This window comes from Cylas formicarius, unplaced genomic scaffold, assembly GCF_029955315.1.
Source record: "Cylas formicarius isolate icCylForm1 unplaced genomic scaffold, icCylForm1.1 PGA_scaffold_7__23_contigs__length_41026272, whole genome shotgun sequence".
Taxonomy (NCBI): domain Eukaryota; kingdom Metazoa; phylum Arthropoda; class Insecta; order Coleoptera; family Brentidae; genus Cylas; species Cylas formicarius.
In genome coordinates, this window is record NW_026844352.1 from 8,288,797 (window position 1) to 8,311,436 (window position 22,640).

The window sequence follows — 22,640 nt, forward strand, 5'->3', positions numbered from 1 at the left end:
TAAAAATCTTTTCCCCTTCCGTCCTTCCTTCCGCAAAAAGTCATCAGCAGTTGTATGAGGTAAAAAAATATATTAACCACGAAAGATCTTTCATTTGCAACGGCTCTAATTCGATTACAAATTGAATTTAATATAAATTAATCATCAACAGTAAAAATATGTGCGTTGAATATATTTCCGTTGTTATGCCTGGTCGTGTTTCAACTCTACACAATTTAGTTCTAGTTTATTATCAACTTATTTCTTATAAACCATTGCAAAAAGCTCTTTACCCTTATCACTAACCTCGATGAGATTTTTGGCACCTGCAGTTTTTCCGAACTCGAGATGAGATGGAGAGTGTTCTATTAAAAGTACAGCAGGCCGCTAACAATAGTCATTATTGAGTCGGTAGATATCATGGTACTATTAAGAAGTTAAGTGCTTATTTAAGCGACAGTGCTGTTAGTAGTTCTGTGATATAAATTTTCACACGCTTAGGATGGTATTCAGTTGATCACAAGTTCGATACAGCCGATATAACAGTCAGGATGTCAAGCACTTTAACTAATCCTGTGGTGTGGTTGTACAGCTCAGTTATAAGGGAGATGAGGTGTTGTGGTACGCCTGCCTCTTTTAATATTCGCCGTAAGTGGTGCCATTTGACTTTGTCGAACGTCTTTCGATATTCTACAAAGCAAATGGTGTTCTCGCGCACCTTTGCCTTTGACAAATCTGACCTCTGGCATTTCTGCTTGTAAGAAGATTCTCGGTCTTTCGTTGATAATTTATAGCAGTACCTTCCTGGTATGCGAAAAGAGTTCTGTAATTGTCACATTTGCTAAAACTGCTTATTTTATTTAATCTTGTTATTGCCGATTAAGACAGGGATATATAGTGTATCCACAACTCTTTAATATATATGGAGAGCGCTCAAGGATAGGGATAATGACCGACAAATAAAAAATCTGCGTCTCACTGATAACACGGCACTTCTTGCGAGCAGCCAAGAGGACCTGATTGACCTTGTTGGACTGATTGAGAAGGAAAGTTAACTGTTTGGACTGGAATTAAACACATCCAAGACAAAAATCATGATAGTGGGACAACACAACAATCTCTCACAAATAACCAAGGTCGACCGATTCTACGTTGTGTCTATATTTGTATCTGGGATCACTAATCACAAACACAGAAGAGGTCAAACGTAGATGTGATCTGACAAAGGTTGCTATGGGACAGATGACCAGAATATGGAAAGATCATTAAATTTAACAACCTTAAAAATAAGATTAGTCAACTGTCTAATAATTCCAATACTGACATACGGGTGTGCATCTTGGACACTGCGATAATCAGAAAGAAGGAAGATTGATGATAGCACAAATAACTAAATTTTAAAATTTACAAGTGACTCTCCAGTAAAGGCAACCTGCAGCAATTAAAATATTTTGGACATGTCATGAGAAAAGACGCAGTCAATATGGAGAGACTCGTTATTCAAGAAGATCCCAGAGTAGGAGTTTTGACCAGATCACAGGAATCTCTAAAATGCCAATGCATGAACGAACTCATAGAGATGATCAGAGATATAGATATGTGGAGACGGGTTTAAATAAAGCTAATTTGAAACCAGAAGAGAATAATGGGAGGGTAAACTGCATGTAGTCCAAATGTTTTTCGTTGTATTTTTTGAAGGCATAATAAATATTATGTTTTTTTTTTTACATAATAACAGCGAACTCGATCTATTCTGAAATTATTCCCGTAATGCAACCAACATCGATGCTTCCTTGTCATATACATTTATACTAATAGCAGATAATTGTAAAAAGAGATTTACATAATTTTTCAAATTTTCTACGCGTTTTGAGTTTTTAATTCTTTTAATTTAGTTAATTTATCCGTTTATCCTTCTTCGAAGCAAGTGCTTGTGATACAATTTGTCTATTTTTCATGACGAAAATCTTATCTATATGAAATACTGAGTAATAATTTCTTGCTGGTGTTAATTACTAAAACATTTTTTAAATGCAGTAAACCAGCAAATTAATATAAAAATAAATAAATATGATCATATGAATAAAATACTGTCATGTAATAACACAAATAACGGATAAAAATTTCATTTTCATCCAAAAATTTATTAAGAAAATTGAAAATTTTTCCGTTTTTAGGATTAAAAAAATAATACTCCTAAAGAAATACATATTGCTACATTTTTTAAAACTTTAGAAAAGATTAAATATTTAAGGAGTCCAATTATATAAAAACTTGTTTGATCATCAAATAATAATGAGTTATGTAAATAAACAAGGGAAAGAGTCATTACAATTCTTTTTCTAATGCAAAATTTGCTTCACATTTGCTCGCTTCGAGCCCGTTCCTTTTATATCAGCAAATAACTCTGTTGATATTAAAAGTCCGTGATAAGAACAGAGAACTGTCATAGAATTCCGCTGCTGATGACTTCGTCCATTGTAGACCAGTGATATTTAAATGGTGTTGCCAAATGCAACATTATATCGATCCGTTAACGACTCTATCGCTCGAATTACCGCTATTATAATTCGCTTTTTCGCATAAATGTCCTCTGTCCGTGTAACGAGTCGAACGTTTGGCGAAACGGGAGTGTTACGCAAATTGTAATTTTGCACCTCGAAAGCGAGCGGGAATGAATTCAAAGCGCACAATACCGCAGTCTTCCCCGCACATGTGCTTTTTATTGCGCGCGTTTGTTAAAAAAAGTATATACGTATATAATTTCACGGTCCCCGACGCGGCAGGCGCGCCAGATTACATGCGACGTCCGCTGCCACCGGAACGTGATTGCTTTTATTTGTCAAATTTACATTCCGTTGAACTTCTGATATTAATATGTATTAGGCTCGAATTGATCCCGTCGACGTTATAATTTCAGGAGCGATGCAAATGCACTTAGCGGTGGGATTTGCTTGACCTTTGACGCCTCGGGCCGTTATCCAGACCAAATCCGATCGATAAATATGTTAATGTTCGATTATTCATCCGTTTGTCGAAATCGCTAGGCTGAAAATTGTATTGCTGGCATAACTGTTGGGAGCCCAGGGCATTTCTATTAAACTCCCGAAGACTTACCTAGCTGTTTGTTTGTTTTCAATATATCTAATGGAATCTAAAAACAAGTGAGAGTGTGTTGCCAATGCGGCATGGTGTTCCACAAGGTTCTCAAAAATCGACCTTAAGTAAGTCTTAGATCGATCCAATATCATCATCTTGGATTTATTATAGTAATCTCTCCTGGGCAAGATAGATTGGTGAACTTTGGTCAAAGTTATCAAGCAAATTGCTTTTGTTAAGAAGACTTAATCATTGCGAGACTCTACCAGTACTGAGAACGGCATACTTTCGTCCACTCAATAGTGTGATATCCGATGGCATTGTGCTTTGGGCTGCTTTTCGAATTTAACCGAGTCTGGAAGTCTGGTGCAGGCCGCTAGTTATTGACCAAGACATAATGACTCTTCCTGCTACTTTCATTGTTTAAAATACTTTTATATATCAACGAAAATCTATCTAAATATCAAAATTGCTGATCTGCATAACTATAATAGCAGCTTCCTTCTTTTCATGAGGTCATCTCAGAAAAATGATGTCAATATTAAATTTGTTCATATCCCACCAAATCCTATCCAATATGACACTCCAAATTTAAAATGATAATGAAATGATCAATTCTTAAATCTGATTAACCTAGACATAATGACTCTTCCTTCTATTTACATTTGTGACGGTTTCATATTTCAATGGTAAAATTTAGCATTTTTAAAGTGAGAGTGCTGGCACATTTGCGAAGTAACGGGTTTATTTTATTAGTACCTTGTAGAATTAATTGTACTGTCCATTTCCTTCACCTTTTGCTGTTTGGCGAGTGCTTCTTAACAATTAAAATTCTTGTTTATTAGGTTCATATCGATTTTGCAATTTGAACACACGTTCTTTTGTAGACTCGGTTCCTTTAGTTTCGGACTTGTACTCCCCGGCCGATTGTGTTGCCGAACCATAAATATTTTATGCTGCAACGGCTGTGTGCGTGGCCCCTTGTTCGCTTGGTTTTCTCTTAAGTGACACCGGTTTACTGAGAGATACTAATGCAAAAAAACAGAGTATTAGTTGCGCATTAGAAGGAGTCATAACCATTACCATCTGTCACTCTATGAGACTAGGGACCGCATTTGCTTTTCATTGCTTCGGTATTCCTTGGCGAGCCTAGTAAACATTGTTTTGTTTCTTAACCTATTCTTCCTCGATTTTCTGTGACTGGCCGTCCGGTCGCCACCATAGATAGCGTTCGGGTAATTCAATCTCGTTGACGCAACCTCGATTCTTTGGCACGGGCCATACGGCCATCACCACAGATATAGTTCAGTTGTTCTTTCTACTGGCGGCGTACCGTCGACTAGGTTGGCAAGAGTGGCGTTTTCCCTCTAATTTTTTGTGCCCGTTTAGCCTTTTAATAAAACTGGTTGTCTGAATCGTCCGGCATTTTGTACGCTGGCTTTTGAAGCTTGGGGTTGTGGCAGATTTTCTTTTGTGTGACCGATTTCTTTTTGAGCCGGTAGTGCTACCCCAATAAGAGGGGGATATGTGAATTGGTCACTAATTTATGATTTCCCATACTTTTGGATCTATTTGGAGTTTGGAATGGGAATCTTCCTCAACGAGGGATTTTGAAAAGAATTGTCATTGCCCCATATTTCCAGAAAACCCTCGAATCGAGGTAAGTTACCTTTTGGAACCATTTCGCCACCTAATCAGTGTTCCTCAATTTATGCCGATTTTATTTTAGGGTTTTTTTTTTTCTAATTAGTATTGTACGTATTGTTGCTCCGTTTCCCGCAAACCTTCCACGTGGTTTCTTCTTTCACCGGAATACCAGACCAGACTTGGTGTCTTGCAGTGTATGCTGTCTCTTGGGTACATGTTTAGTTGTGGAGTTTCCCCTATCGAGCAGCCGGCTTTCCGGACGGACTTTGCTGGGTTAACTGAGACTGCCCACCTGCGGCTGTCTCATTGAGCCACCATTCCATCTTGGCTTGGTTCCCGGGATAGTGACAGACAGCTGTGTAACGTTCGGGACATCTTGAGGTTTGGGTAGCTTAAGTGGCCTGTTCTCTTCAAGAACGGTTTGCGGAACTTATAGCCTTAAATTATAGTGTCTTACATTCTTTTGCACCGCCAAAACTTGAAGGTGAGATTTGACACTCACACCTACCACCAGGTTGAAGGAAATAAATTATTGTTCGTGATTCACTTGTTTATTTCCTTTACGGGTTGGAACCTCGGGTTGATAAGTCTACCTTTTTCGAATCACGTGGCGCCTACCTACCACCTTCCGGGACTGACCGAGGTGCCCTTCACCGCCTTCCAACCTGGCTTTGGTTTAGTATATATATTTTTTTTTCTCTTTTCTTCTTTATTAATTTTTCTCGGTTGTTAATGAGCTAGCCTAGGCATTGTCTTACCTCACTATTAAATTACGAATTTAATTAATTAATGCGTTTCTTTTTCACGACCCTGAGATGGAGAGGTAAGAAACTGGCGCCCAACTGAATATTTTTTCTGAGTGTTCAAAATATTTGATTCTCTTCAAGTTTCGGTGGTTCTTTTATAACAAGTTTGTATATATTGCCGTTTTACTATGCAATGCATTTCATTTTTGCGGTTTAATTAATTAGTGTTGTACATATACAGTTGCGATATATTGTTATTTGTTAATTTTTGATTGTGTGATATTTGGACGATATCTATACCAGGTGGATACATTTTTTGGTATATATCCCTTTACTTGTGGAGGATAACTGTTGCTATTTTTTTTTCAAATCGAAGCACTGCGGAATTTTTGTATATTCAATATCGGTAAAGTTGTATTTGTGTTTGCATTGGAAAACTATTATTGTTAAGAATTTTTTTTTGGAGGTGTCAAATTTCACAAAATTCTAGTACTTGGCTGGTGGTTATAACGGTGACTTCAAAATTGAGGGAACAGTGTGATTGCAATCCTCCGACCTCTTCTGTGATTTGGAAATTTATTTAAAAGCTTTTGGAAGTAATTACCGATAGTTCTGTATACTTTGCCACGTTTTCAGTTTATTTTTCACGGATCTTATTTGATTATTACTATTATTATTATTTTCGATTTGCGGCTTCTTTGATCAGCCACAGGTGGCCTAGTGCATCGCGAGTTGTGTGCGGGTGGTATTGTGTTGGTCCATTATTTGGTTGCTTCTATTGCGCTATCGTTCTCCCGTTTTTCTTTTTCTATTTTCCTTATACCAGGAAGGGGTGGGGAATTTAATTATTTAAATTTTAAATGGAGATTAATCGGCTTAGGAGTGATGAATTGACGTGGGAGTTAGCTGCTAGAGGTTGTGATGTGGGGTCTACAGTGGATGAAAAGAGAGCTCAGTTGCGGGAAGCATTTCAGCGGAACATTCGGGAGGATATTAACATCCATTTTGAGCCATCTTCTGAATTGGGCATATGTGCATCTAAGTTGGATGAATTGGTGGGCCTTATTCAAGAGTTTGATGCGGAGAATAGAGAGAATGAATTCAAGAAAATTTACAGCAGGCTAATGCATGTCAAAAGCAGATTGCACAGAGTGGTAGCTGAGGGTCAGGACTTGAAATCAAAGAAACAAAACCTGATGTTTTTATTGAGTGGGTGTTTTGATGCCTTGCAGGACGCGAATCACATCGCCAGCCTTTGCCAGACTAGTGTTGGAGCAATGTGCACACAAAATGAATTTATTCATCCGGAGATAATGGATGCTCCTGTGGGTAATTTGATAGATCTGGGAGGTGCAGCACCTGATCATAATCCTACTTTGGAGAGGCCGGTAGACTCTGGATTATCACGATCGCTCAATAATGATGTAGATTCCAACCTTACAGGGAACTCGTTTGGAGATGCAAGGAGGCGAATAACGGAATTTGAATTGCAGAATTTAGCTCAAACAATCAACCGTCGAGCCTGTACCCAGTTGGCCGATCGGTTGGCCGCATTTACAATTTGTCCGATTCCTTTTATGACTGAGGAGGCAACTTCTAGTACTCGTCGAGTATCATTTGCGACTAATCCTGACTCAAGCGCGGTACCAATGATCCAAACGTGCTCTCAATCCGGAGGAAACAGTACTTCTAGGCCAAATGGCAGCATATCGTTAATTACAAACCCAGTGAGTCACATTGGTGCACCGTCTCATGCAGGCTTGTCTAATGAGAGAGATGTGCCTCGATCCTCAGGATCATTCGTACCAATACACAAATGGAACGTTTTCTTTAATGGTAGTGGCAGTGTCACTTCATTTATTGAAGATATAGAGCATTTGGCGGAATCAAGAGGAGTGACTGAAGATCAGTTGTTCCATTCAGCTTACGAAATCTTGAGAGGAGATGCACGAGATTGGTATACGCCCCGAAGGCGGTCGTTCCTTGACTGGCCCGATTTAAGACAAAAGCTCCGCGATGCATTTCTGCCTCTGAACTACGACGAAGATTTGTTGGACGATATTAAGAGACGTACTCAGGGTCAAGATGAACGATTGCTATTATACGTTACAAGGATGCAAAATCTTTTTATGAAATTGTCTTCTAGCAAACCGTCCGAGAGCGAGCAAGTTAACATTATTAGAAGAAATCTATTACCACACTTACAGGTAGCCTTGAGCTTTCAAGAAATCGCCACCATCGAGAGTCTTTTGGAAAGGGGAAGAGCTGCCGAGGAGATACACTGGCGCGCACAACAATACTGTCCCCCACCTGCGCATCCTCGTCTAGTGCAGGAACCTCATTTGGCGTATCGTCGGCAAACTGCAAACCGTCCTGTTCAGGCCAGAGCGGTGGAGACGGCAGTCCAAAGTCCTAGAGCGCAGCCTCGCGGTGATTTCCCAAGGAGACCAATTGAGTGTTGGAATTGCGGCCAGACGGGTCACAGACGATCCAGTTGTCCTCAATCACGTCGCTTACTTTGTTTTCGATGCAAGCAGCCAGGTTATACTATTAGAAACTGTCCAGAGTGCTCAAAAAACGAGACTCAGGGTAATTAAGTGGTCGGTTAGTGTCCCCTGTGAATGTTTCGACGACCGATAATGTACACACTTGTGCTTTTCTTCAGAAGCGAGCATTGATTGATTACGTAATATCCCATTCAAATCAGGATCAGAGACCGCATATAGAGGTTACCGTTTTGGGACATCCCATTCTGGGTTTGTTAGACTCTGGGAGTAGTGCCACTTTAGTTGGGAAGTCAGGTTATATGACATTGATGCATTTAGGTTTGAAGTTGGATACCTCTCGGAAAACGTTGTGCTCTGTTGCGAACGGAAATACTTGTCGGAGTATTGGATCCGTAAAGACGCCAATGTCCCTGATGGGGAGGGTGTCTATTATAGATGTTTTAGTGGTACCGGAGCTATCAAATAACTTAATTTTGGGAACCGATTTTTGGATTTCCATGGATGTAGTACCGAATTTGAAAAGGAACGAGTGGCGTTTTGGAGAATACCCTATGGTGGAGGTTTGTGGTATTACGGACGAGAGCACTTTGACTGAGGACCAACGAGAAAGATTGAACTCTTTAGTGGATGAAAAATTTGAAAGAATGAGCAAAGGTTTGGGGTATACTACAGTGGCGACTCATGAGATTGTCTTAGAGGAGAACGTTAAGCCCATTAAACAGCGATATTATCCCGTTTCACCCTTCAAGCAGAAGATCCTTGATGAAGAAGTTAAGAAAATGCTTGAAATGGACGTCATCGAGCCTTCTAAGAGCGCTTGGTCTTCACCAGTACTTCTTGTGCCCAAAGAGGACAACGCCTATCGATTTTGTGTAGACTACAGGGCACTTAATAAGGTTACTAAGAAAGACGCATACCCTTTACCATACGTTTCATCAATTTTGGACAGGCTGCGTGGAGCCAGATATTTAAGTTCCATGGACATTAAGTCGGCATTTTGGCAAGTGGGAGTGAAGAAGGAGTGTCGAGAGTATACCGCATTTACAGTACCACAACGGGGACTTTTTCAGTTCAAGCGAATACCGTTCGGGCTTACTAACGCACCGGCAACTTGGCAGAGACTTATCGATGCCGTCCTCGGCTCAGATTTAGAACAGTATGTTTTGGTGTATCTGGACGATATTATAATAATTTCTCCCGACTTTGAAACGCATTTAATCATTTTGGGTAAGGTATTTGATCGCCTAATGAAAGCAGGTTTAACATTAAGCCCTGGGAAGTGTAAGTTTTGTATGCCTTCCCTTAATTATTTAGGATTTGTAGTTGACTGTAAAGGTCTTCATGTAGATGTCAGAAAAGTTGAAGCCATAATGACGGTTCCTCCGCCCAAGAATATTACAGAGATTAGGAGATTTCTAGGTATGGCTGGTTGGTACCGAAGATTTGTGCCAGATTTTTCCACCCTGATCGCGCCGTTAACCAAATTGACCCACAAGAATGCCTCTTTCGTCTGGGATAGCAATTGCGAGGCTGCCTTTAATCATATTAAAAATGCACTTGCCTCAGCTCCTATATTAACGTGTCCAGATTTCTCGAAACCCTTTGTCCTTCAGACCGACGCTTCTGCTTATGGACTTGGCGCTGTTCTGACCCAAGAATCGGGCGACGGAGAAAAGGTAATCTGCTTCTTGTCACGTTCGTTGACAAAACAGGAGCGTAATTATTCCACTACTGAGCGTGAGTGTTTAGGTGTCATTTGGGCTGTCGAAAAACTGCGCAATTATCTTGAAGGGAGCCATTTTACTATTGTCACGGACCATGCTTCACTCATTTGGCTTAATAATCTGAAAGACCCAACCGGAAGATTGGCCAGATGGGCTCTTCGTTTGCAACCCTATGATTTTGACATCGTACACCGAAAAGGGAAAGATAATGTCGTCCCGGATTTTCTTTCGAGAAGTGTCCCGATCAACGTGGAAGTTGTTAGTACGAGTCCTGAGCAAGTCCTTGATTTTGGCAGTAGTACTGATGCGTGGTATAGGAAGATGATAAGTAATATTGAGAGTCGACCGGAGCAATTTCCTCAATGGCGTGTGGAGAATAATATTGTATATAAATATGTAAAGTGTCCGATTCCAGAACTTACTGCGCAGTCTGACTATTGGAAGATTGTAGTACCCAAGGATCACCGAAATAAAATCTTTAGGAAGTATCATGACGAGCCCGTTTCCAGTCATGTTGGAACTTATAAGACTTATTGGAAAATTCATAATAAATATTTTTGGCCGAAGATGAGAGCAGATGTAAGGAAGTATGTTCGTAGTTGTCGCATTTGTGCCCAACACAGGCCGGAGCAAAAGGCCTCAGCAGGTCATATGGGTACACGACCTGAGATAAACCGCCCATGGCAAATGATAAGCCTTGACTTTATGGGACCATATCCTAGAAGCAAGAAGGGTTACTCCTACCTCCTTACAGTATGCGATTACTTCAGCAAGTTCGTTGCTCTGTGTCCATTACGGAGCGCTACTTCAAGCGCCCTGTGTCGTTTCGTGGAAGAGCAAATATTTCTGGTGTATGGAGTGCCTCAGTTCCTCATTTGCGACAATGGCAAACAAATGAGAAGCAAGGAATTTAAAGCCTTGTGTTCCAGATATCATGTGAAAATCTCGTATACCGCATATTACCACGCGCAGGCGGACCCTGTTGAGCGGTACAACAAGATTGTGAAAACCATGGTTTCCATCTATTTGGGAGAGAATCACAAAGAATGGGACAAAAATCTTGCTGCAATTGGATGCGCTATAAGAACTTCTCGAAGTGAAACCACAGGTTATACCCCGTACTTTGTCAATTTTGGACGAGAGTATGTCGGAGATGGTACCGAGTATCGTTATATGTTTAACAATGGTAATGATGATCGAGTTGAAGTACAGACCGAGATGAAAGCACGCGTAATAGGTTATAGAAAACTTTTTGAGGATGTCAAAGCCCGTATAGCTAGAATGGCGGACCGATCCCGTAAAATATACAATTTGCGTAGGAGACCAGTTCACTATCAGGTCGGAGATCGGGTTTGGAGGAAAAATAAAATTCTCTCCGACGCGTCGAAAAACCTCAATGCTAAACTTTGTCCAAAATTTATAGGCCCCTTCACGGTTAAGCGTAGAATAGGAGGTTGGACGTATGAGTTGACGAATAGTCAGGGTAGGTCGTCGGGTGTTTGGCATGTTAAAGATTTAAAACCTACTTATTTTGCTTCTGATGACGATTGATTTAGTTTTGGTGAACAACTGGTTTGGATTTACAATCTATTCTTCAGACAGTTGTTTTCGTGGGTTAGAGGTGGGTTACTTACTTATTAATAAGCACTGAAGTTTATGAATTTTCTGTCCCTAAACTTTTCAGTTGCTGTTTGAAGGCCGTACATCGATGCCTGACCAGTCTGTTATTCTTTTGACAGATTTGGTAAGCTTTTTTTACATATTAAATCATATTGAGAGTGTTGGAGAGTTATCACCAACAAGGTAGGGCTCCTGCGAGCTCTCACCTTTTCTTTCCCGATTAGTGTCTTTGGTCTTGTTATGCCAGGTTGATCTTGCGCGGCCGCGTGCGTCGGTTTCGCTTGGTGGTGGAGGTGTAATCCTGTGGGCTGTTGTGAGGGCTAATACACGAGACTTGTTTACCGCTGTAGTAACCTGTGCAATTTTAGCCTACTAGGTCGACTTAACATCACGGTATATAGATTACCGACGGCCTAGTGTTACCACTCTAGTCTGGAGGTTTTCCCTTCTGCTTCCGGTGGATTCGTCGTTGCGCTGTTGTTGGGGATCACTTGGGTATAGCTAACCTCTTTTAAAAATTTTTTTTCGGCTTCTTATACGGCTCTCTGGCCCAATGGGTGTCGTGCGGTTTCACTGCTGCGTCTCGCAGGTATGTGTTGGTGAGTGCGATGGATGTCTTTGGCGTGGAGCTTAGTATTGGGGGGCTCGAGATTGGCCCGAATGGTAGCTTCGGCGAGCCAATCAATTTATGGGAGGTCTCGGCTACTGGTATTCAAGTGGCCCGCCTTAGATGTGGTAGTGTCTGATGTGCGACAGTAGTGGGTTAGGGATTAACCTGTCAAAATTATTCAATTGGTATTAGTGGATGCGCAGGCTCCACTAGGTAGTGTCGAGCGCAACAAGAGTGCGCGCGATACTGCTGTTTCACTAGTTGTAAGTTCTTGTTTTTTTTCCTTCGTGCTTTACCGAGTTTTCGGGTGATATTGCTGCTCTTTTACTAATATTTAAGTTTTTTTTTTTCGGGCGTTTCGGCAAGTTGTACGCTATTTTGCTGTTCTGGTGGAAGTCCATGTGTCGATCGGTGTTCACCTCTGACGGAGGAACGGGGGAGTGTGACGGTTTCATATTTCAATGGTAAAATTTAGCATTTTTAAAGTGAGAGTGCTGGCACATTTGCGAAGTAACGGGTTTATTTTATTAGTACCTTGTAGAATTAATTGTACTGTCCATTTCCTTCACCTTTTGCTGTTTGGCGAGTGCTTCTTAACAATTAAAATTCTTGTTTATTAGGTTCATATCGATTTTGCAATTTGAACACACGTTCTTTTGTAGACTCGGTTCCTTTAGTTTCGGACTTGTACTCCCCGGCCGATTGTGTTGCCGAACCATAAATATTTTATGCTGCAACGGCTGTGTGCGTGGCCCCTTGTTCGCTTGGTTTTCTCTTAAGTGACACCGGTTTACTGAGAGATACTAATGCAAAAAACAGAGTATTAGTTGCGCATTAGAAGGAGTCATAACCATTACCATCTGTCACTCTATGAGACTAGGGACCGCATTTGCTTTTCATTGCTTCGGTATTCCTTGGCGAGCCTAGTAAACATTGTTTTGTTTCTTAACCTATTCTTCCTCGATTTTCTGTGACTGGCCGTCCGGTCGCCACCATAGATAGCGTTCGGGTAATTCAATCTCGTTGACGCAACCTCGATTCTTTGGCACGGGCCATACGGCCATCACCACAGATATAGTTCAGTTGTTCTTTCTACTGGCGGCGTACCGTCGACTAGGTTGGCAAGAGTGGCGTTTTCCCTCTAATTTTTTGTGCCCGTTTAGCCTTTTAATAAAACTGGTTGTCTGAATCGTCCGGCATTTTGTACGCTGGCTTTTGAAGCTTGGGGTTGTGGCAGATTTTCTTTTGTGTGACCGATTTCTTTTTGAGCCGGTAGTGCTACCCCAATAAGAGGGGGATATGTGAATTGGTCACTAATTTATGATTTCCCATACTTTTGGATCTATTTGGAGTTTGGAATGGGAATCTTCCTCAACGAGGGATTTTGAAAAGAATTGTCATTGCCCCATATTTCCAGAAAACCCTCGAATCGAGGTAAGTTACCTTTTGGAACCATTTCGCCACCTAATCAGTGTTCCTCAATTTATGCCGATTTTATTTTAGGGTTTTTTTTTTCTAATTAGTATTGTACGTATTGTTGCTCCGTTTCCCGCAAACCTTCCACGTGGTTTCTTCTTTCACCGGAATACCAGACCAGACTTGGTGTCTTGCAGTGTATGCTGTCTCTTGGGTACATGTTTAGTTGTGGAGTTTCCCCTATCGAGCAGCCGGCTTTCCGGACGGACTTTGCTGGGTTAACTGAGACTGCCCACCTGCGGCTGTCTCATTGAGCCACCATTCCATCTTGGCTTGGTTCCCGGGATAGTGACAGACAGCTGTGTAACGTTCGGGACATCTTGAGGTTTGGGTAGCTTAAGTGGCCTGTTCTCTTCAAGAACGGTTTGCGGAACTTATAGCCTTAAATTATAGTGTCTTACATTCTTTTGCACCGCCAAAACTTGAAGGTGAGATTTGACACTCACACCTACCACCAGGTTGAAGGAAATAAATTATTGTTCGTGATTCACTTGTTTATTTCCTTTACGGGTTGGAACCTCGGGTTGATAAGTCTACCTTTTTCGAATCACGTGGCGCCTACCTACCACCTTCCGGGACTGACCGAGGTGCCCTTCACCGCCTTCCAACCTGGCTTTGGTTTAGTATATATATTTTTTTTTCTCTTTTCTTCTTTATTAATTTTTCTCGGTTGTTAATGAGCTAGCCTAGGCATTGTCTTACCTCACTATTAAATTACGAATTTAATTAATTAATGCGTTTCTTTTTCACGACCTTGAGATGGAGAGGTAAGACATTTTTAAAACACTGATCTGCATAGCTGTAATTAATATCAGGAGCAATCTTCTTTTTCAGGTTGAAGTCATCTCAGAATAATGATTTCAATATTGAATTTTTTTATACCGCACCAAATGAAATCCAGTATTACATGCCAAGTTGAAAATGAGAGTGAAGTAATTTTTATTAGTTTTGGTTAGCTTAGCAATTTTTGTACGAGCTGATTAAGCAAACAACACGTGCATAATAATTTTGAGTTTATTTGTATTCGAAATTCTATTCATCTATAGAATTATTTACTTATTTATTTGATGTCAATTATTTGCTATAACATTTGTTTTTTTCTAAAGCCTACATGAATTATCTATAAAGTTCTTAATTTCTTTCTTCCTTCCATTAAGCCAGCTACACACTGGCAAAACAAGTTTTTTCCACTTACTTGTGGTTGGAGCGGTGTTCGGGTTGCATCGATCAAAATGAAATTGGCCTATTGCTTAGATACCAAATGAATCGAAAAGTCTGTGCGTTTGTTGTTGCATCCACAAGCATGACTAGCTGTTTTCTTCTATTTAGTGCCGTAATTTATCAAATCAAAAAGGTGACATTTCAGGTATGCTTGGACATATTTCCTCAAAATATCATGAATATTCACAAATCTAAAAGCATTTGAGAAATGCCAAAAAGTAGTAATTGAAGATGGCAATGGAATGTATATTTGCAAATCTTTTTCGTTCCGGATACCGCTTGTTGTACTGCAAGATTTAATTGTCAAAAGCTCGCGTAAACTGACAACTTCGGAAAAGTTTGTTACTACACTATCGAAGCGTATTTTATTAAATGCTTTTTAATTCAGACTGTATATTTCACCATAGTATTACTCCTCGAATTATAAATCATTTTTTGCCTATTAGTTTTAGCGAACAAGTTTATAATTTTAGTAGTTAAATATGTGGGAGCATTGCCTGATCGTACTGATTCCCAGCAAGAAGATTACAGTCACAACTCTTCAGTATCTGTTTTTCTTTGCCTTAATGGTTGCCAATGTCATGGATTTGCTCACTGAAATATACTAAATTAGTAGCTTAAACATATGGTTTGATTAGTATTACATTTTTGAAATTTTACTTGAAATAAATGTAAATATAAATGTAAAAATATTAAACTATTAAAAAAGGCAAACGAAATTGTACGTTTTTATTACAAAGCATCGCTGTGTAATGGTAGCTTACCTTAAATAAGAACTTATTTAAAATTAATTTCAGGATGACCCCCGGGCTGCAGCAGACGCAACTTACACAGAATCTACCTTCCGGAGCCCCTGGTGGAACCTTGCCATCTAATATGCCACCTCAACAGTCCGCCCCTTTGGTAATGCCGGTCTTTCCACTCAGGCCTGCACCAGCTGCGTCCTCTTCTCAGTATTCTCCATACTCCCCGTCCAGGTTTCATATAGATAAGAGATGTCAGCACAGGTGCTCGTGGAAGTGCTTAAGTATCGGTCTTATTTTTCTAGTGGTGGTCTTGACCGGGATGCTGACATATTTTGCGGGTAAGTCAATATTATCTTCGGTTTGCAACCTACTTAGTTTGGGTTACCTTAATCCAAAACTAATCTAATTACCATTGCACTGAATGTTAAACTGGAATTAATTATTTAAAAATATAATCTCATAAGAAATATTATGTAAAGTACAGTCACGATAATAGTAGGTCTTTTAAATTCGCCACGTTGGGGAACGGTTTTTCCATTGGCTTTCCATTTTAATAAAAACGGACAATGGCCTAATATGTTGCCTAATTCGATCCACAGGAGCACTTATATTTTTATCTCCAGCACTAGACTGTCGTGCGAACGATATTTGCTTCTTTTAGATTTTCAAATGTTAATTACGTCTTTGCGTTTAGGGTTTTAGATGGTTTCTTTAATTCCAGACTAATATTATGGTGCAATATTAAGGTGTCTTATGGTTAACCTTGTAGTACTAAAGCCATTCGTGTATTCCGAAATTTTAAGTTCGGTTTCGTTTCAGCCGTTAGCTCCATGAAACCAAACATGGACTCGCCGAATTGTATATTGGTGCAGGATGTCAAGGACGTTACCCACGATCAAATAACTATGGGTTCGGAATCAACGCAAACTCCTACGGAGGGTAAGTTTGACGTTAAGTGAAATTTTTTATACGAATTTATTGCATGTTATTGGATTCTAAAATCATTTTAAGTTACCATTGTGAACAGAGAGATTAAAAGCTCTTATGAAAATAACTCCAACTCAATAACTGCAAAATCGGCGGAATGTAAATTAATACAAGGAGTAAATCAGATCGCGTTTTAGGGTGTAAGTAAAGTCAGTGGAAAAATGCTGCGGTTAGAATTCTCGATGACGTGAAAGTTTTCGGCAGTTCAAGGTCACCTATTCAGTTTTTTCATACAATGTTATTTACTGAGTATTGTTATGAAATCTATATGTGTCTCAGCAGAACAATGTAAATAATATTTTTTTGATAGATTCGATTTTAACCTATTTTTGTACAATGGACTGACTCTTATCCACCATGTTTGAACTTAAAGGGAAAACTACTGCTATATAATTTACTGGTTGATCAAGTTATTTGTGACCTAAAATTTAAAACAATCGTTGGAGTAACTATTTGCCCTTTAATTGTTAAGCAACGTATTCTAGAAAAACAATAGCAGATTCTTTGGGGCCTAATAAGTACCGCTAAAAGGTGGATACCTAGAGGATATCGAAGAGGATATCTCAGACCAGTCCGACAACAGCGAAAATCTCTACCAAAGCTTTTCTGAAACGGGTATACACGGGATAGCGGAGGAGCTACTCTACCACCATGACGTTGCAAGATAGCAAAACTGAAGAAACTGGAAAACGCAGCACCTACCCAGAGACAAAAAGTCAACATTTGTCTAAACACATAGTACCAACGTCCAGAACCACAAAAAGTCACAGTCAAGGCTGCTTTCGATACTGTGGGACGACAAGGCATTATCTTTAAGGTCCTGTGTGTGATCATGCATATCATTTGCTTGCCTGCTAAGCAATGTGGTAAACGACAGAACGTTTCAAGTCATCTTAGTTCTACCAGGATCGATGCTACACTACTCCCTTGCAGCCTATAAATCGCAGATATATCCGAGACAACTTCGCTGATGACTGGGCACTAGTAACAAGAGGCAGCTCGTTTCCATTTCAACAATAAACTCCTCAATAGACAACTTAAAATACAATTTGAGAACACGTTGCTCTTACACAACAAAACACCAAAATATCTAGGCGCGGCGATCAATAGAACTCTCTGATTTAAAGAACGCATAACGAAAGCAGCAGAGAAATAAAAAATCAAAAAGCAATATCATACAAGTGCTTCGTGGAAGTACATGTTTAATAGTTCTGAGTCTCGCCTTTTCTGCTGCAAAATATTGTGCGCCAGTGTAGCTTAACAGTCCTCATGTCAAACGAATTAATGAACAACTCAATAAAATAATTAGGATCATCACAGAAGTTATCAAATCCTCCCCAAGGGTGAGGCTTCCTATATTGAGTCATATATCTCGTCTAAACTAACGCCACAAAAAAAACTGCTATGAGAGTGTGTAGGAAGATTCTTAGCAACCAATACATGAGGACACCAATGACGCTAATTACAACAACATTCGTTCTACCCACGCCTGAAAACTGCAATCTTAGCTGCAGAACAAACAAATTAGTCAAACACCACCGGAATTTGACCAGATACTTAAAACCTGATCAAAACGACCCAGCAGGGATAATGCGCCTAGTCCCTTCTGTGCATTTGATGAAACAAAAAAGTGGGAAAGTGCTCTGGAACAGCTTATGGTGGGACACCCGAAGGCTTTTTGTCTGGTACCATTTTTTAAGTGCAAACAAATAGACCAAATGTCCGAAAGAACTACAAACAAGCAAAGGATGTTCTTGTTAATGGTAGGTCTACTGACGAGCCACTCTTGGCTAAAGAAGCAGCTAAACCCAATGTGAGTCAAAAAAAAAATCCTAGAGCAAGTTCTGTCACGAGCAAGAAACAATGACTCGGAAGTTTTCTCAGAGGCTACCAGTGGAACTCTGGAGTCTCATCGAAAGGACCAACCTAACTAAAGCTCTGTAATCATGGAAGATGTCACCATAGATGCGTTACGGTGACGCGAGGCTAAGGGCTAACTCTTCCACTGCATAATTAAACAAATCGCCAATCCTCCAAATTCATTCCTTCAAATATAAAGATGCACTTCCGAATCTTAATTGTCTTCCACTGCAATCCGTAACCGGTAAACAGAAACAAAAATATAAAAAGTGCGGGGTGTGACGGTTAAAGGACATATAAAAAGATCTCCATGGTCGTTTTAAGTATTTGGCAAATAGTACTTCCCCTTCTACTAAAATTGAAACCGATGAGTTTGTTAATAGAATTTTTACTTTTCACGTTATGCTCAGTATCGATTCGTATTTAAATAACTTCATTTCCGTATAGATTTAATATTCACAACAGGAATAATTCAACGTTTATTTTAAGTACACATACGTCGTCATATTAGCGTCAACTATGTCCAAGCTTCCAATTACCTGGCACGTTTTATACTCTCGCTACTGAATAATTTACCTAACGACACTTTGTTGCCTTTAACGGTTTCTAAATACGTTATCATACGCTCCGATAAACAGATCGATAATGAGTTTTCATTCGCGTGACAGACACGTCTCTTCGGACTAAGGTTTAATGGAGGGTTATGAATATGCGCCAAAGGTATTCTTTTGATGTCTGTCTCTAGTTGCCAAAGGACATTAACATCGTCAATATAAAGTTGGAAATAAATATTCAAATTGTTTTTGTCTACCGCCAGTTGAAAGCTTTAGTGATACCACATACTATTGTTTTAAAAACGGCCTAAAAATAAATGTTTCTAAATTTACTATGTTTTTTGAGCCAGATCGGGTAAGGGCTAGGGAATATGTTCAGTATACATTATACCATAATTAACAATAAACAAATCTTAATACCTACGGAGATAGAGATTCGAACTACAGAATAACATAAAATGTAAGTGCATTTCAAAAATTATTTAAAACACTTATAGAATCATTGTAAAATAGTGTTTCATGACTTTTTGTTTCTGCCATTTCTGCCTAAGTTCGTTATTAATTGGTAATGAGAAATGATTAATATATATACATAACACCTTGGTTTGATATAATACTAGAGCAGTTGTGTATATAAGACTGGCTAAATCTTTTAAAATCTTGATTTCTCTGCTCTTCTGTAAATGAAAGCTATGAATTGATTATGATGATGATAACACCAGGAATAATGCAGAATGAAAATGCGTATTTTTCAAAATTTGTCTCATGACTTTTAGCAACTTCCAAAAAAACAGCTGAATGTTTAAAGATTTCTTGCTTGTTTGGTTGGTTCTTGATTATTTGCGACACTATTTTAAAATTTTAAAAAAATCTTCTGGCCGTATTGCCTTCATTGGATTTTCCAATATCTTTTTTTGTATATCAACAATTTTTCTTTGAGTTTTAATTTAATAATGAGATTTATTATTTGAGTAAATTTTGCAAGAATCTTAAAAATAAGACTACTAGGTTAATTTTGAGTTAGTAACCAAAACTTGGGTCTGCTTGGATAACTTAAATTTAGGTATATAATACCTGCGTAAATGATAGGACCCCCTTTTTTGTAGCCTGGTACATAGCACGGTGAAATTTAACACGCACGTATAAAATTAATTGTCTAACTTTTGACATAAAAACAATATCTCAAAATGTCAAAATGATACCAGGGGCCCATTTTAAGTATTTTTTAAATATTAACAGAGGTCACGTGATACTTCTTTTTAAAGATCTTTGACATTTGGTTCGTCAGTTTTTGCAAGACAAGAAATTAAATAAATACATTTTTAATTACAATTTAATTTAAATACTAATAACAATAATAATAATTGTAAGGTTGCGTGTGAATAAGCATTAGAGAGGGCCAGGTCATATTATATTACTTTTCCTTGGCAATGTCAAAATATTTAATCGGTGCTTCAAGTCCAAGACCTATTAAGGAATACTTAAATAAAACTTTTCCTAACAGGTGGATAAGAAGACGAGGCCTCATTGAATGCCCAACTCGGTCGCCAGACCTAACACCTATGGACTTCGAAATATTTGCAGTGTAATTCCCCCAGAAACTTTGCATTATGTTGAGAATGACTTTATGCACATTGCATTCCGGAAATTTAGATAAATCTCCATTAGTACAAGCGATGTGGTTGAACTGTGCGATGGCATAAATAGACTTTATCAAACCGATATCACTCAATAAAGAAAAAATAAAATTGACCTCCTGGATGTTATTATTTTATGTAGAACTCAAGTTTGCTCTCCATACACAAAAAAATCTTCTCAGTTTGAAGAAAAAATGCTAGAAAAAATCACAGTTTGCATTAAAGATATGTTTGATTTCGTTTCAAGAATGAAAATTACAATAATTACAAATTCTCATTTTTTATGCTCCAATTGAGGAATAAAAAAATGACGCTTTCCGCACGCTAGATCTGTGTATAATTAGGTATTAGGATTTTTGTATCATTGGATATTTTAGAGAGGCGGGTAGAAGAAATGTATTTTTTATTCTGAACATAAATATATTTTTAAATTAAGAATACTGATTGATGTTGTAGAATATGTTTTCAAAAAATAATAATTTTCTTAAACCGAAACTTATTTATTAAGGCAAAGATGTTTTGTGTTTTATGTGCAAGAATACAATACATCTTTCGAGAAATGGTTTTTTTGAGCTTATGCCAGACTACCTTCTTGAATTTTATCATTAACAATGAAGAAAATGTGAGTAATAAATTTCAAAAAGCTGAAAACTTCGGTACGATTCGGGGAACGTTTCATGTTTTAAGTTTCGCATTTTATTTACTAAGTTCGCCATTATACGGTTCGCTTTTTACCTGCCTCGATTTATTTATTCTTTGAATTCTAACTCGATAGAAAAACTGTTATCCAACACTTGCCGCAAAACGCTGTCGCAGATTTACAATCGAACTTTTCCGCCAACTTAGATTTACAAGTTTTCTTGTTTTTATTAGCGAATGCTTATACATTTTTCGAACGGAATGAAATTGCGAAAAGTTTGAAAACTTCGCCCAAACTTCCCTCGATACCATTATCGTTAATTTCTGACAATGACACGCTATAATTACTGTGTCTAAACTGCGAAACATTACGGGAAGTTTTTGAAGTAGCGGGCACTTTGTTTCGGAAGTTGTTTATTTGCTTTAATTAAACTCTTTTACCTTAAGTGACTTTAAAAATATAAATGCGAGGCGCGTTCTTTTGGCGGCGGTAAAAGTTACATATCGACATTTCCAGTTTTTTCTTTGTGCTTATTTTCTCACTGACGAATTTACCGTTCTGCAACAAACGAGCCTTTGAAGGAATATGTTTAATTTTGAGAAATTTTCGGAAGCATATGTTGATAAATCCGATGTTAAACTCTTGTACACAGAAACAACTAAAGTAGAGACTGTAATGAAAGTATGCATTATTTATTATAAATTAAATATTTTCTTGGTCATCTTCTTTGCTTTGCCCTTTGCCTCGTTTGCTTCGTATATATTACTGATTTGGACAAACAGATCTTTAAATACTTCCATTCTATTAAGTACCGATTATAAGGACCTCTAACTTTTGTAACCTGCAATCAATAAAGCACACGATCTTGTCTGAACTATTTGGTTTTTTCTTACTCTTATTTGTTATTAATTTAAATCATTATAAATCATTCTTTTTATGTTTTCTTGATACTCATTATTACTTTTTCGCTGATGTCCATGCCTCTATGAAACAATAATTACTATGATACAAATATTTATGAACGAATGAAAATTATTTTAGAAATCCAAATTTGAACAAAAAAAAACAAATGAACTCGAGGGCCAAATCACCATCCAAAATTAGCACAGTACTGTACAAACTTTCACAGATTATGGGGAAAATTGTTATATTCCGCTGTAATTATAAAAACTATTAAGTCATAATCATATATACAAAAATATGTCATTTTAAAACATCTTTTTAAAAAGTGTTAAATTAATAAATATTTTAATTTTAATGATTAAATAGACAAAATAAATAAATCATTACATTTTCAAAACGGGCGTAAAAATTTTATTTTATTTACTTCAATATTCTGTCTCTTAATTTAATTTCTTTCTCTTTAGATTCGTTTACTAAGAAGCATAGAAAATGTGGAATAAGTAGAAAAAAATTTAGAAGCACATTGTGTGTGTTTGCTGTTAAACGCAGTTTTATCGGATCTTTACAACTTTTTTTAAAAAAAAAGGCCATATTTAAGACGTGACATTTAGTAAATTATTTCGATAATTATAAATATATATTGATGAAAAAATTACAAATAAATTCAGAAATAATTTTGAATTA

General features: G+C 38.2%; 1 protein-coding gene and 1 long non-coding RNA gene across 4 annotated transcripts in view; both read left to right on the forward strand.

The window, feature by feature from the left end:
- The window catches only part of LOC132705524 (teneurin-a), a 737,223-nt gene that overhangs the window by 583,989 nt on the left and 130,594 nt on the right, over positions 1–22,640 (forward strand). For all 3 annotated transcript variants that reach the window (XM_060676144.1, XM_060676145.1, XM_060676146.1), the window contains 2 exons: positions 15,427–15,713; positions 16,195–16,314. In XM_060676144.1, coding sequence (XP_060532127.1) covers positions 15,427–15,713; positions 16,195–16,314 — 407 coding nt within the window. The remainder of the gene's footprint in view (positions 1–15,426; positions 15,714–16,194; positions 16,315–22,640) is intronic.
- LOC132705526 (uncharacterized) lies at positions 13,241–13,895 on the forward strand. The gene is made up of 2 exons (XR_009619450.1): positions 13,241–13,366; positions 13,436–13,895. It is a non-coding gene; the product is annotated as an uncharacterized LOC132705526 (long non-coding RNA).